General features: G+C 50.5%; 1 protein-coding gene across 2 annotated transcripts in view; it reads left to right on the top strand.

The window, feature by feature from the left end:
- The window catches only part of clip3 (CAP-GLY domain containing linker protein 3), a 73,777-nt gene that overhangs the window by 29,096 nt on the left and 30,653 nt on the right, over positions 1-14,028 (top strand). For both annotated transcript variants that reach the window (XM_034168218.1, XM_034168217.1), the window contains exons 3-4: positions 768-907; positions 3,176-3,269. In XM_034168218.1, the coding sequence (XP_034024109.1) occupies positions 768-907; positions 3,176-3,269 (234 nt within the window). The remainder of the gene's footprint in view (positions 1-767; positions 908-3,175; positions 3,270-14,028) is intronic.

Genomic DNA, 14,028 nt, shown 5'->3' with positions numbered 1-14,028 from the left:
TGATTCAAATCCATATGGTTTTTGAAAAAAATAATAAGGTTGGATACTTTTCTAATAGACCTCATATTTCCATTGTGGTACATTTAAAAATCAAATGACAAAGTAGAAGTACAAATAAAAAAAAATAATAGTGTATATGATAACAAGAACCTAAACAATTTATAAATACATCAAGACAGTAAATTAACATTAAAAATTACATAATTAACAGGAAATAAAAGGGTTGAGTTCTTTTCCTAAAAATTGTTGAGGTCTGAGGTTTGAAAAACATTCTGGACTCACACGCCATTCCAACTCATTATACAAGCTTTGCTTAATTCATTACCACCCTTACCACACAAAATGTCAGCTACCTATTTTATAAACACTACCCAATCTAGAACCTGTAGATCCCCACATGCAACACGCTAGTTCAACTTTATTTCACCATTAAACTCATCTTTATATCTTCATTAACTCATGTCATGTTTTCTCTGGCTGACTAAATTTGTTTGATATACACTTTCAATGAACATCTCAGTCTTGTTTCTCTTTTTGTTTATTTTTATGGTGTTTTCATCATTAGGTTTAGGGCCAGTGATAGCGTAGTAGATAATCTCTTTGGTAGGTTTGACCCCAATTGAGTGTTGAAGTGCCCATGAATGAGATTGAACTCGTGTCTTGGGGCACCCAGTCCCAACTCACCAATGTAAATGAAGGGGAAAAAAATGAAATGCAAACAGTATCTCTCATTATGTTTATCCTGAGCTTTTATTGTCCTTCACCAGCCTTCACTTTTTTTGACCCCAACGACCCGGCCTGTTTGGAGATCCTCATGGATCCTCGGACCACCATTCCTGAGCTGTTTGCTATCGTGCGACAGTGGGTTCCCCAAGTGCAACACAAGATTGATGTGATTGGTAACGAGGTAAGAACTTGTACACAAACATAAAAGGACACATACACAGACGACACCAGATAAAGGGGACAGGACTGCACCTCAAATCTTTGATGAAATTTGATATAACTGGATGAACTTGGTGTGTGTGTGTGTGTGTGTGTGTGTGTGTGTGTGTGTGTGTGTGTGTGTGTGTGTATCTAACTTTCAAACTGCTTGTTTGACTCGATTGTCACTTTGACCCACATTCACCAAGCCACCGTGCTGCCTACATATGTATCAATCACAAAAAAGTATTTGCATTCACAGAGGGTGGTTTTTCAGGCAATTTGAAAAGACCTTATTTCAGAAAACTACAATGAATGCAGTTTTTCCACTTTTACAGGTCACATGACATACAGAAAGTGTCATATGACAATAAAATATGTACATGATGTGGTGCTTATGGACAGAGTTTGAGACAGAGAGCTTGTTATATACCTTATAAGAGATGACGTTATGGCAATACTGGATTGCAAAAAACAACTAAATGGCAATATTTAGCGGGACCTACCCATCTGTTGACATGACTATTGGAATTCCAGTTCTCATGAGAATCTCACTGGAATGACCGTTATCGCAAGATGACAAAACCTAACAGTCATATTCCGTCATAAATGGAAATGCTCTCGTTTTGCTATTGTGTTTTGCCGACATTCTGACAATATCCTTTTCAGACAAGTGACGTCGCTACTATAAGCATCCCAGCGTGCGCTTCAGTGGAATGTAGCTGGTAACGTTAAGAATGGAGGCACAGATTAATTCCAAAGTTGACATAAGTGTGATGTTGTGTTATGATGACTCGTTTTTAAGTGAAAACTGTTCATTTTGATGCAGTCACGGTAAAAGCTGCAGCTCTGAGAAGGTTTCTGTGCACCTGCATGGACATGAGCCATAAAAGCAGCCTGTCAGTAACAATATCTGCTCCAGGTTCAGCTTTGTGCACAATTAATTATGAGTGTTATCAATAAATAAAAAAAAATACATCTGCTGCCGGGGGAAAAAATGTCTTGGAGACAATCCTTTTTGCAGCGAGCTGAGAGGAGCAAAGAGCAGCAGCACACACACACACACACGCGCACACACACACACACACACAGCGAGCTTTGCAGCACACACACACACACGCACATACACACACTCCAGCTCCAAATTCACACTCTCTCAAAGCAAAAAAATAAAAAGCTTACCACAAAACACAAAAGGGGTAAAAGCCTGAACATGCCAGACTCATTGTGTTAAATATTTAATATCAAATGTAAACTCCACATGATCAAAGAAGCACGCTTGCACACTAGATCGTGGCATGTAAAATAACATCCATTAACTCCTGGAAATAATGTATTCTGATTTTTTCCAATGTGATAAATCCATTTCCGTGTCCAGACAGTCTGTTAAAAACAGTGTCAGATGTCCCCACGTCCATGTCCACAGCTTCAGTAAACCAGCATCCAGACAAATAATGCATCACCACACTTTAGGTTCCAAAATGCAACACTGAAAAAGTTAAGAGTTTCGGGCTAAAGTGTGTCTTCTCGTGTCTGTAAATCCTCTGTAAATCCAAGCCATCACTTTCGAATAGCAGCTCAGAAGCTTCATTTTCAGACCGAGCAGGTTCGTTTCCCTCTGTCTGTCAGTCATTGGGATGTTTCTGCTCATTCTAACATGTGCATAACTTGCCAAAAAATGCAGAGGATTTTCGAGTGAAATGTTTTCTGGAAATGCACCTTCTCACACTCAGAGTGAGAGAAATAAAATAAATCAGCGATCACTAATTATTAGCACATGCATGCGGAGAGACTTACAGTCATGAGTACTTTTATGTTGTCTTGCTAACTGAGACGTTAACTTTAACTTTTGCACAAATCCAGTTTTGATATATACAGACATATTGCGATCACTTCAGGTATGATATGAATTGATCAGTGGGATGATCATGTGCATTTCATTGATGAAACGCACTGAAACAAAATTGCACACTTATTTTTGGCTGAAGCTTGATTTTCTTCCAGTATTTCTTTTGCAACTAATACAATAAACAAATCAGAGCATATTTTGCTATTCATGTCTCATATAAAACATTCAGTATTTGCACCGGCCTAAAGATGAAAGTGTTTAGGTGTGTGTTTATATAGGTGTTGCGTGTTGCCCATCATACAGAGAAGACAGCCATAAGAAACATAAAAATAAAACCGAATAAATCGATCAATCTCACACTTATCCTTCAACTGTCTGGCTCTCTGCCTCTGTCTCTCTCAGATTCTGAAGCGTGGGTGCCATGTGAATGACCGTGATGGTTTGACTGACATGACACTGCTTCACTACAGCTGTAAGGCTGGAGCACATGGTGTTGGTAAGATACTTCATTATAGATCCAGTCAGTCAGACACACTGTCTACAAACAGGAAATATAGGTGGCTGCACGTGTCAACACATCCAGGATGTCACTTGGACAACACTGGAATGGTACCTCTGGGGTGCAAACACATGCCAAAGCTTACAGTTAAAACATTGTATGTGCTTGTTGGAGTGGTTTTATTTAAAGGAAACTCGCTTAAGCCTGATTACAGATATATAGAGTTGCCTTTGTTATGAAAATCCTGCCTCAGTTTCCCTGAGGAGTCTTTCCAAGGAATTAATAAACTTCTATCTAATCTAATCTATTTTTCTGTCAGACTCTTTGGATTTTTGTAGTAATGACACATTATACATATTTCCGGTCTTCAACTCAAACCCATGGTCACTGAGCTGTGAGCACAGATTAGTGTTACTTATTGTAAGGCCATGCTCACTGCATTTAATAAGAGTGACTGTAGTTTCTCTTAACCCCCGTTACACAGGGATGGGGTGTGTCCAGCGGTCCTTGTGCGGTCATGAAATCGCATGGAATGCCGCATTATGCCAAAGAGGCACTGATCTGGTGCCAGGAGCTTACAGGGTCCACTCGGTATCTTCTCACAAACTGCCATGATCCCAATGGTTGCGGAGACGTATGAAGTTGCACCTGATTTTTGCAGAAGAGTTGTCAATTCTGGAAGATGCACAAATACCACACACACCACGCAAAAACACCCCACAGAGCACCCTATGACCGTCCAACGGCCGCACAGTACAACAGCAGATCATCCACTGACACATGACTGGAATGAGGTGAGCTTGGACATGAACTCTGAAAAAAAAGAGCAATATCATTTCAATATTGCAGCCAACGGGTGCACAATGTTCGGGGCTGTGTCGTGATTTTATGAATCAAGTTAATTTTACAAAGAGCTGTTATCAAGCACAAAATGTCAGATTTTGTCCACAGAGTTCATCACAAAGTTTTGTGCGTGTTAAAAACTTTGAGCAGAGATCAGGTGGAGAGCTTTATCTTATGCTTTTCCTGTAACTGATGATTCATTCTGGGCTTCTGAAAGCTCCAGTGTCAATTCAGCACAAGCAGACATGCAGTTCGACTGTCACCAAAAGCGTGCGTTACATCAGACAAGTAATCTGCAGCACTATTACTGTTATAATGACAACCAATAGCACTAACAAACTAAAAGCCTGTCACCATGGAAAATTTTTAAATGAATTCTTTTTCCATTTTCTCTATGTGCACATTCTGTTTGGATTATGCGGGTGTGTGCAGGGTTTTTGTTTTTTTTTTCCACTGCCATGCTTGACAGCACCTGCACATTTTAATATGTAAGTAGATACCTGGAGTTCATTATGGACTTACAACAGTTTTGCACTTTTTTCATGAATGGTATAATCAAATTCAGTTAAATTCCAATTTCAATTCCTTCAATTTGTAGAGCGCAAATTCATGACAGCCTCGCCCCCAGGGCACTTCACACAAAACAACCCAAAAACAAATTAAAATGAATTAAAAGATTAAAAAGCACAATTAAAAGAGTAAAATAAATATTAAATATTAAAAGAAATAAAAAGCATAATAACAACAATAAAAAACATAATGACAAATATGCTAACTAAATGAGAGGGAGAATAGATGCGTCTTCAATCTGACTTTAAAAGTGTCCACAGAATCTGACTGCTTTATAGACGCTGGAAGACTGTTCCACAGAAAGGGGACATGATAAGAGAATGCTCTTTGTGTTGTGAAAGTGTAGGAACACGGACCCACAACAGGGGGCGTAAAATGAACGGGCAATGGATAAGCCAAACAGTAACAATTTAATGTTGTGAAGTGCACAACGGAATACAGACAAATACAGTTTTGGTAGTACAGACAATTATATGTTGAGTGACGTGTGGGCAGGCTTGAGGATAAGAGGCGTCCGTCCAGAACCGAGCCGGATCCCACACGGCCTTCACCGCCAACGGACCTGAAGAACACCGGAGCCACCAAGTCCTGGATCCCCAGGTGGCCACCGTCTCCAGCTGTCAGACCTGGTACTGCTGGCAGAGAACAGAAACAGTATAGATGAGTGTGAGTTCGCACCAGTCTGTGTTCCTTTGGGAGGGAGCACCTCCACCTCCAATCACACACTCGTGCAGCTCCTGTCTAACCACTTATCTGGTTGGGGTGTGAAGCGAAGCCGTCGCTGTCCACACCAAACGCCAATACAGCAGATAAGGAACACGTCACAGGAAAACGGCTGCAATTGAGATCAGACTATTATTCGTTGTAAATACAGCAGAGAAATTACCTCTTCTGGTAACTGATTTCTCGGCGGGGAGGTGGAGTGGCAATCCGGCCTTTATGGTGATGGTGATGTGTGATGAGTGACAGCTGGTGCTGATGACGAGTGACAGCTGTCACTCCCGGTTGCTATGACGCCCTCTCGTGCTTGAAACCCGCACTTCAAGCAGGGTGCCATCTGGTGGTGGTGGGCCAACAGTACCTCCTCTTCAGCGGCCCACACAACAGGACCCCCCCCTCAACGGGCGCCTCCTGGCGCCCGACCAGGCTTGTCCGGGTGACACCGGTAGAAGTTGGCCAGGAGGGCTGGGTCCAGGATGAAGCTCCACTTCACCCAGGAGCGTTCTTCAGGTCCATACCCCTCCCAGTCCACCAAATACTGGAACCCCCGGCCCTTCCGACGGACGTCCAGGAGCCGGCTCCCCGTCGATGATCCGGGCAGGAGGCGGCGCTGGTCCGGGGGTACAGAGGGGTGAAACGTGATGAGGTTTGATGCGTGACACATGGAAAACCGGGTGGATCCGCAGTGAAGCTGGCAGCTTCAGCTTCACTGCGGCTGGACTGAGGACTTTGAGTATGGTGAAAGGTCCAATGTATCTGTCCTTCAACTTCTGGGATTCCACTTGCAGGGGAATGTCTTTTGTGGAAAGCCATACCTCCTGCCCAGGCTGATACGTAGAGGCCGGGGCACACCGGCGGTCTGCATGGTTCTTGGCCCTTGTCCAGGCTTTGAGCAGGGCAGAGCGGGCGGCACGCCACACCCGACGGCACCTCCTCAGATGGGCCTGGACTGAGGGCACCTCGACCTCTCCCTCCACAAGCGGAAACAATGGGGGCTGGTACCCCAAACACACCTCAAATGGGGAGAGGCCAGTAGCCGATGATACTTGGCTGTTGTGAGCGTACTCGATCCAGGCCAAATGGTTGCTCCAGGCCGTCGGGTGCGCGGAGGTTAGGCAGCAGAGGGCCTGCTCCAATTCCTGGTTCGCCCGCTCTGCCTGTCCGTTTATCTTAGGATGATACCCGGACGAGAGACTCACGGTGGCCCCCAGTTCCCTGCAGAAACTCCTCCAGACCTGAGAGGAGAACTGAGGACCACGGTCTGAGATGATATCCGATGTAATCCCATGCAGATGCACAACGTGGTGGACCAGGAGGTCTGCAGTCTCCTGGGCCGTCGGGAGCTTCGGGAGGGCCACGAAGTGGGCTGCCTTGGAGAACCGGTCCACTATCGTGAGGATGGTAGTCATGCCCTGGGACGGCGGGAGGCCCGTGACAAAGTCCAGGCCGATGTGAGACCAGGGGCAATGAGGCACGGGCAGAGGCTGGAGGAGGCCTTGGGACTTGTGGTGGTCGGCTTTGCCCCTGGTGCAGGTGGTGCAGGCCTGGACATACTCCCGGACATCGGCTTCCATAGACGCCCACCAGAAGCGCTGCCGGACCACTGCCATGGTCCTTCGCACCCCTGGATGACAGGAGAGCTTGGAACCGTGACAGAAGTCTAGGACCGCAGCCCTGGCCTCTGGTGGGACGTACAACTTGTCCTTCGGACCTGTCCCCGCTTCCGGGCTCCGAGTCAGGGCCTCCCGGACGGTCTTCTCCACGTCCCAGGTGAGGGTGGCCATGACAGTGGAGTCGAGGATGATGGTTTCCATAGGGTCTGACAGCTCGGTCTTGACCTCCTCTTCGTGCACACGGGACAGGGCGTCAGATCGTTGGTTCTTCGTCCCGGGGCGGTAGGTGATCCGAAAGTCAAAACGCCCGAAGAACAGTGACCAGCGGGCTTGCCTGGGGTTCAGATGCCTGGCGGTCCAAATGTACTCCAGGTTCCGATGGTCCCTCCAACAGGTGTCTCCACTCCTCCAGAGCCTCTTTCACCGCTAGAAGTTCCCGATTGCCGACGTCATAGTTCCTTTCAGCCGGGGTCAACCTGCGGGAAAAGTAGGCACATGGATGGAGAACCTTGTCGGACTCCCCGCTCTGGGATAGCACGGCTCCTATCCCTGAGTCAGAGGCGTCCACTTCAACTATAAACTGGCGATTGGGATGGGGCTGCACCAGAACTGGTGCAGTCGAGAACCGGCGTTTCAACTCCCTAAACGTGGCTTCGCACCGATCCGACCAGGTGAAGGGGACTTTTGTGGAGGTCAGGGCTGTCAGGGGGCTAACTACCTGACTGTAGCCCTTGATGAACCTCCGGTAGAAATTTGCAAAACCGAGGAACTGTTGCAGTTTCCTACGGTTTGTTGGTTGGGGCCAGTCTCTCACCGCCGCAACCTTGGCCGGATCAGGGGCGACGGAATTGGAGGAGATTATGAACCCCAGGAAGGACAAAGAAGTGCGGTGGAACTCGCACTTCTCACCCTTCACAAACAGCCGGTTCTGCAGGACCTGACGTACATGCTTGACATGGGTCTCGGGATCCGGAGAAAAGATGAGTATATCGTCTAGATATACGAAGACAAACCGATGCAGGAAGTCCCGCAAGACGTCATTAACCAATGCTTGGAACGTCGCGGGCGCATTGGTGAGGCCGAACGGCATGACCAGGTACTCAAAGTGACCTAACGGGGTGTTAAATGCTGTCTTCCACTCGTCTCCCTCCCGGATCCGAACCAGGTGATAAGCATTCCTGAGATCCAGTTTAGTGAAAATTTGGGCTCCATGCAAGGGCGTGAACACTGAATCCAACAGAGGTAACGGGTATCGGTTGCGAACCGTGATCTCGTTCAGCCCTTTGTAATCAATGCATGGACGGAGTCCGCCGTTCTTCTTGCCCACAAAAAAGAAACCAGCACCCATCGGGGAGGTGGAGTTCCGGATCAACCCGGCAGCTAACGAGTCCCGAATGTAGGTCTCCATTGATTCGCGTTTCGGACGTGAGAGGTTGTACAGCCTGCTGGACGGGTACTCAGCGCCCGGGATCAAATCAATGGCACAATCGTACGGATGGTGCGGGGGCAGCATGAGTGCCAGATCCTTGCTGAAGACGTCAGCAAGGTCATGGTACTCGGCTGGCACCGCCGCCAGATTGGGAGGGGACTAAAACCTCCTCCTTAGCTGTCACACCGGGTGGAACCGAGGGTCCTAAACACTCCCGGTGGCGGGTTTCGCTCCACTGAACCACAACCCCAGATGGCCAGTCAATCCAGGGATTGTGTTTTAACACCCATGGAAAACCCAAAATCACTCGGGAGGTAGAAGGTGTTACATAAAACACAATGTCCTCCCTGTGATTTCCAGATGCAACCAATGTCACTGGCTGTGTCTAGTGTGTGATTAGTGGAAGAAGGGTGCCATCTAGTGCCCGCACCGACAATGGTGATGGTAAGGCCACTAGAGGGAGCCCAACCTGCTTTGCCCATCTGCTATCCAGCAGATTCCCTTCCGACCCCGTGTCCACCAGTGCTGGGACGTGAAGGGTTAAATCCCGGTCAGGATCGTGACTGGGATGCGTGCAGATTTTCGGGGTCTCCCCGTGTGGATATTGTGACCCACCCTTAGCCCAGTCTCTAAGGACGAGTGCTGCTGTATTGACCGTTTGGCGCATTTTTTCTGTGTGTGCTCGGTTGAGCTGCAGAGAAAACACTCCCCACGGACCAGCCTCCTTTGTCTCTGATCTGATCGCCTTTTGGCCCTGCTTGTTGGGTGGGCCGCCAGAAGAGGAGGTACTGCTGGCCCACCACCAGAGGGCGCCCTGCCTGAAGTGCGGGCTTCAGGCACGAGAGGGCGCTGCTGCCACGGACACAGCCGGGGGTGACAGCTGTCACTCATTATCTCCTGACAGCTGTCACTCATTCATGCTTCATCATCTCACTCCATAAAACCCGGACGTCATCTCCACCTCATCGCCAAGATATCGTCAAACCGTTCAGGTAGTATTCTCAGCCTTGAAAGGGAACTGTGTATCAGTCTGAACTCTTTTTTGCAGCCGCTTTCCTGTGGTGTTCCGTGTCTGTGTGACCGGCGTTCGGTGTGTCCAGCAACGGCTCCGCTGCACACCTCTACCAGATAAGTGGGTAGACAGGAGCTGCACGAGTGTGTGTTAGAGGTGGAGGTGGCATTCCCACCGTTGTTGCTACTGGGTGTGCACACACCCATATCTTATTGTCTCTGCTCCCTGCCAGCAGTACCAGATCCGACCTTCGAAGACGGTGGCCACCTGGGGACTCGGGACTTGGCGGCTCCAGTATTCTCCGGGTTCGGTGGCGGAGGAAATCGTGTGGTTCCGGTTCATCTCAGGACAGACGTCTTCTATCCTTGAGCCTGCCCACACGTCACCCTTGTGATTGACTGTCTGTTAAATTTCACATTCCTCTGTATTGTGCTCATTCACAACAGTAAAGTGTTCATATTTGACTCTTTCATTGTCCGTTCATTTGCGCCCCCTGTTGTGGATCCGTGTCACTACAATTTCACAACAGGATATCTCGGCCAGTGTCATGGATCCCGAGGGGCGTCACCCATCTGTTGGACAGCCAATGGAAGAGCAGGGTGCACAGGCGTCTGCAGGAGGCGTGCTCGGTGAGTTGCAGAAAATCCTCACTGCCTTTACCGCTCGGCTGGATTTGATGACTGAGCAAAACGTCATCCTTAATCGCAGGATGGAGGCTCTCACCGCACAGGTGGAAGCGCGCGATCAGAGCGCTGCTGCGGCTCCTCCTCCTGCCGACCCTGTGCCTGATATTAATGTTCCACTGGTCATTCAACGAACCCCCCCCCCCCCCACCATCCCCTGAAGCATACATAAGTCCCCCAGAGCCGTACGGGGGTTGTGTGGAGACGTGCGCGGACTTTCTGATGCAGTGTTCGCTCGTCTTTGCACAACGACCCATGATGTACGCGTCTGACGCCAGCAAGGTGGCTTATGTTATTAACTTGCTTTGTGGTGAGGCACGCGCTTGGGCTACAGCGCTTTGGGAGCACAACTCATGGCTCCTTACCTCTTATACTGGGTTTGTGAGGGAGTTCAGAACAGTGTTTGATCACCCTAACAGAGGAGAGACCGCTTCAACAGTGCTGCTGTCAATGCGACAGGGGCGCCGGCGCGCAGCCGAATATTCAGTCGACTTCTGCATCGCGGCTGTGAGGTCCGGCTGGAATAACGTTGTGCTCCGCCCCGCCTTCATAAACGGACTGTCGTTGGTCCTGAAGGAGCACCTGGTAGCTAAGGAAGAACCGCAGGATTTAGATGGGCTTATCGATCTCGTTATACGGTTAGACAATCGGTTGGAGGAACGCCGTCGGGAGCGAGACGAAGGACGTGGCCGGGCACGCGCCGTCCCTCTCCCTTCCGGGTTCGAAAAGGTTCTGCCCTCCCCATGCTCCACAGCCGCAGCGCTCCGTGGGGCAACAGCTCCCCCTGCTGACATTGCTAGGGAAACGCACAGGGCCAAAATGAGAACAGCTGACAGAATGAGGAGGCTGGTCCGCGGGGAGTGTTTTCTCTGCAGCTCAAAAGAGCACATACAGAGAAACTGCCCCAAACGGCCAAAACGACAACACCCGCCCTTAGAGACTGGGCTAAGGGGGGGTCATAACATTCACGTGGGACACACACATATTGCCACACGACTCCCAGTTACAATCCTGAGCGGGGATTTAACCCTTCAAGCCCCAGCACTGGTGGACACGGGGTCAGAAGGGAATCTGCTGAATAGCAGATGGGCAAGGGAGGTAGGGCTCCCTCTGGTGGCGCTTCCTTCGCCATTGCAGGTGCGGGCACTAGATGGCACCCTTCTCCCTTTAATCACGCACAAGACACAACCTGTAACTCTGGTGGTGTCTGGGAATCATCGGGAGGAGATCGAGTTTTTTGTGACTCCTTCTACCTCCCGCGTGATTTTGGGTTTCCCGTGGATGTTGAAACACAATCCCTGGATTGATTGGCCGTCTGGGGTGGTGGTTCAGTGGAGCGAAACCTGCCATCGGGCGTGTTTAGGATCCTCGGTTCCTCCCGGTTTACATGCTAAGGAGGATGTCAAAGTCCATCCCAATCTGGCGGCGGTGCCGGTTGAGTACCACGATCTTGCTGATGTCTTCAGCAAGGATCTGGCACTCGCCCTTCCCCCGCACCGTCCGTATGATTGTGCCATTGATCTGATTCCAGGCGTTGAGTTCCAGTCCAGCAGGCTGTACAACCTCTCACGACCTGAGCGCGAATCAATGGAGACCTACATCCGGGACTCATTAGCTGCTGGGCTGATCCGGAACTCCACCTCCCCGATGGGTGCAGGTTTCTTTTTTGTGGGCAAGAAGGATGGCGGACTCCGTCCATGCATTGATTACAGGGGGCTGAATGAGATTACGGTTCGCAACCGATACCCGTTGCCGTTGTTGGATTCTGTATTCAACCCCCTGCATGGAGCCAAAATCTTTACTAAGCTGGATCTTAGGAATGCGTATCACCTGGTTCGGATCCGGAAGGGAGACGAATGGAAGACGGCATTTAACACCCCGTTAGGTCACTTTGAGTACCTGGTCATGCCGTTCGGCCTCACCAACGCCTCCGCGACGTTCCAAGCCTTGGTTAACGACGTCTTGCGGGACTTCCTGCACCGATTTGTCTTCGTATATCTGGACAATATTCTCATCTTTTCTCCGGATCCTGAGACCCATGTCCAGCATGTACGTCAGGTCCTGCAGTGGTTGTTAGAGAACCGACTGTTTGTGAAGGGCGAGAAGTGCGAGTTTCACCGCACGTCTTTGTCCTTCCTGGGGTTTATCATCTCCTCTAACTCCATTGCCCCTGATCCGGCCAAGGTTGCGGCGGTGAGATATTGGCCCCAACCAACAAGCCGTAGGAAGCTGCAACAGTTCCTCTGCTTCGCTAATTTCTATAGGAGGTTCATTAAGGGCTACAGTCAGGTAGTTAGCCCCCTGACAGCCCTGACCTCTCCAAAAGTCCCCTTCACCTGGTCGGAACGGTGTGGACGCCTCTGACTCAGGGATAGGAGCCGTGCTATCCCAGAGCGGAGAGACCGATAAGGTTCTTCACCCGTGTGCCTACTTTTCTCGCAGGTTGACCCCGGCTGAACGGAACTATGACGTCGGCAATCGAGAACTCCTTGCGGTGAAAGAGGCTCTTGAGGAGTGGAGACACCTGTTGGAGGGAGCATCTGTGCCATTCACGGTTTTCACTGACCATCGGAACCTGGAGTATATCAGGACCGCCAAGCGGCTGAACCCCAGGCAAGCCCGCTGGTCACTGTTCTTCAGGCGTTTTGACTTCCGGATCACCTATCGCCCCGGGACCAAGAACCAGAGATCGGATGCCTTGTCCCGGGTGCACGAAGAGGAGGTCAAAACTGCGCTGTCGGATCCACCGGAGCCCATCCTGCCTGAGTCCACTATCGTGGCCACCCTCACCTGGGACGTGGAGAAGATCGTCCGGGAGGCCCTGGCACGAAGCCCAGACCCGGGAACTGGACCAAAAGACAAACTATACGTCCCACCAGAGGCCAGGGCTGCGGTCCTAGACTTCTGTCACGGTTCCAAGCTCTCCTGTCATCCGGGGGTGCGAAGGACCGTGGCAGTTGTCCGGCAGCGCTTCTGGGCGTCTATGGAGGTCGGCATCCGGGAGTACATCCAGGCCTGCACCACCTGCGCCAGGGGCAATGCTGACCACAGGAAGTCCCAAGGACTGCTCCAACTGCTTCCTGTGCCTCATCGCCCCTGGTCCCACATCGGCCTGGATTTTGTCACGGGCCTCCCACCGTCCCAGGGCAACACCACCATCCTCACGATAGTGGACCGATTCTCCAAGGCGGTCCACTTCGTGGCCCTCCCGAAGATCCCTACGGCCCAGGAGACAGCGGACCTCCTGGTCCACCACGTCGTCCGTCTGCATGGGATCCCTACTGACATAGTCTCGGATCGTGGTCTCCAGTTTTCCTCTCACGTCTGGAGGAGTTTCTGCAGGGAACTGGGGGCCACCGTGAGCCTCTCGTCCGGGTACCATCCACAGACGAACGGACAGGCAGAACGGGCCAACCAGGAGTTGGAACAGACCCTCCGCTGTGTGACATCCGCGCACCCGACGGCCTGGAGCAACCACCTGGCCTGGATCGAGTATGCACATAACAGCCAGGTGTCTTCTGCCACCGCCTCTCCCCGTTTGAGGTGTGTTTGGGGTCCCAGCCCCCCATTATTTCCTGTGGTTGAGGGAAGAGGTCGGTGTGCCCTCGGTCCGGGCCCACCTTCGGAGGTGCCGTCGGGTGTGGCGCACCGCCCGTTCTGCCTTGTTGAAGGCCCGGACGAGGGCCAAGACCCATGCAGACCGCCGGCGGTCTCCGGCCCCTGCATATCAGCCCGGGCAGGAGGTGTGGTTGTCGACAAAGGACATCCCGCTTCAGGTACAGTCACCGAAACTAATGGACAGGTTCATCGGACCCTTCCGCATCCTCAAGGTCCTTAGCCCTGCCGCAGTGAAGCTGGGAGCTGGAGCTTCACTGCGGATCCACCC

This window comes from Thalassophryne amazonica, chromosome 4 (assembly GCF_902500255.1).
Source record: "Thalassophryne amazonica chromosome 4, fThaAma1.1, whole genome shotgun sequence".
NCBI classification, from domain to species: domain Eukaryota; kingdom Metazoa; phylum Chordata; class Actinopteri; order Batrachoidiformes; family Batrachoididae; genus Thalassophryne; species Thalassophryne amazonica.
Note: the sequence above shows the minus strand (reverse complement) of the source record. Positions and strands in the feature narration are given on the sequence as shown.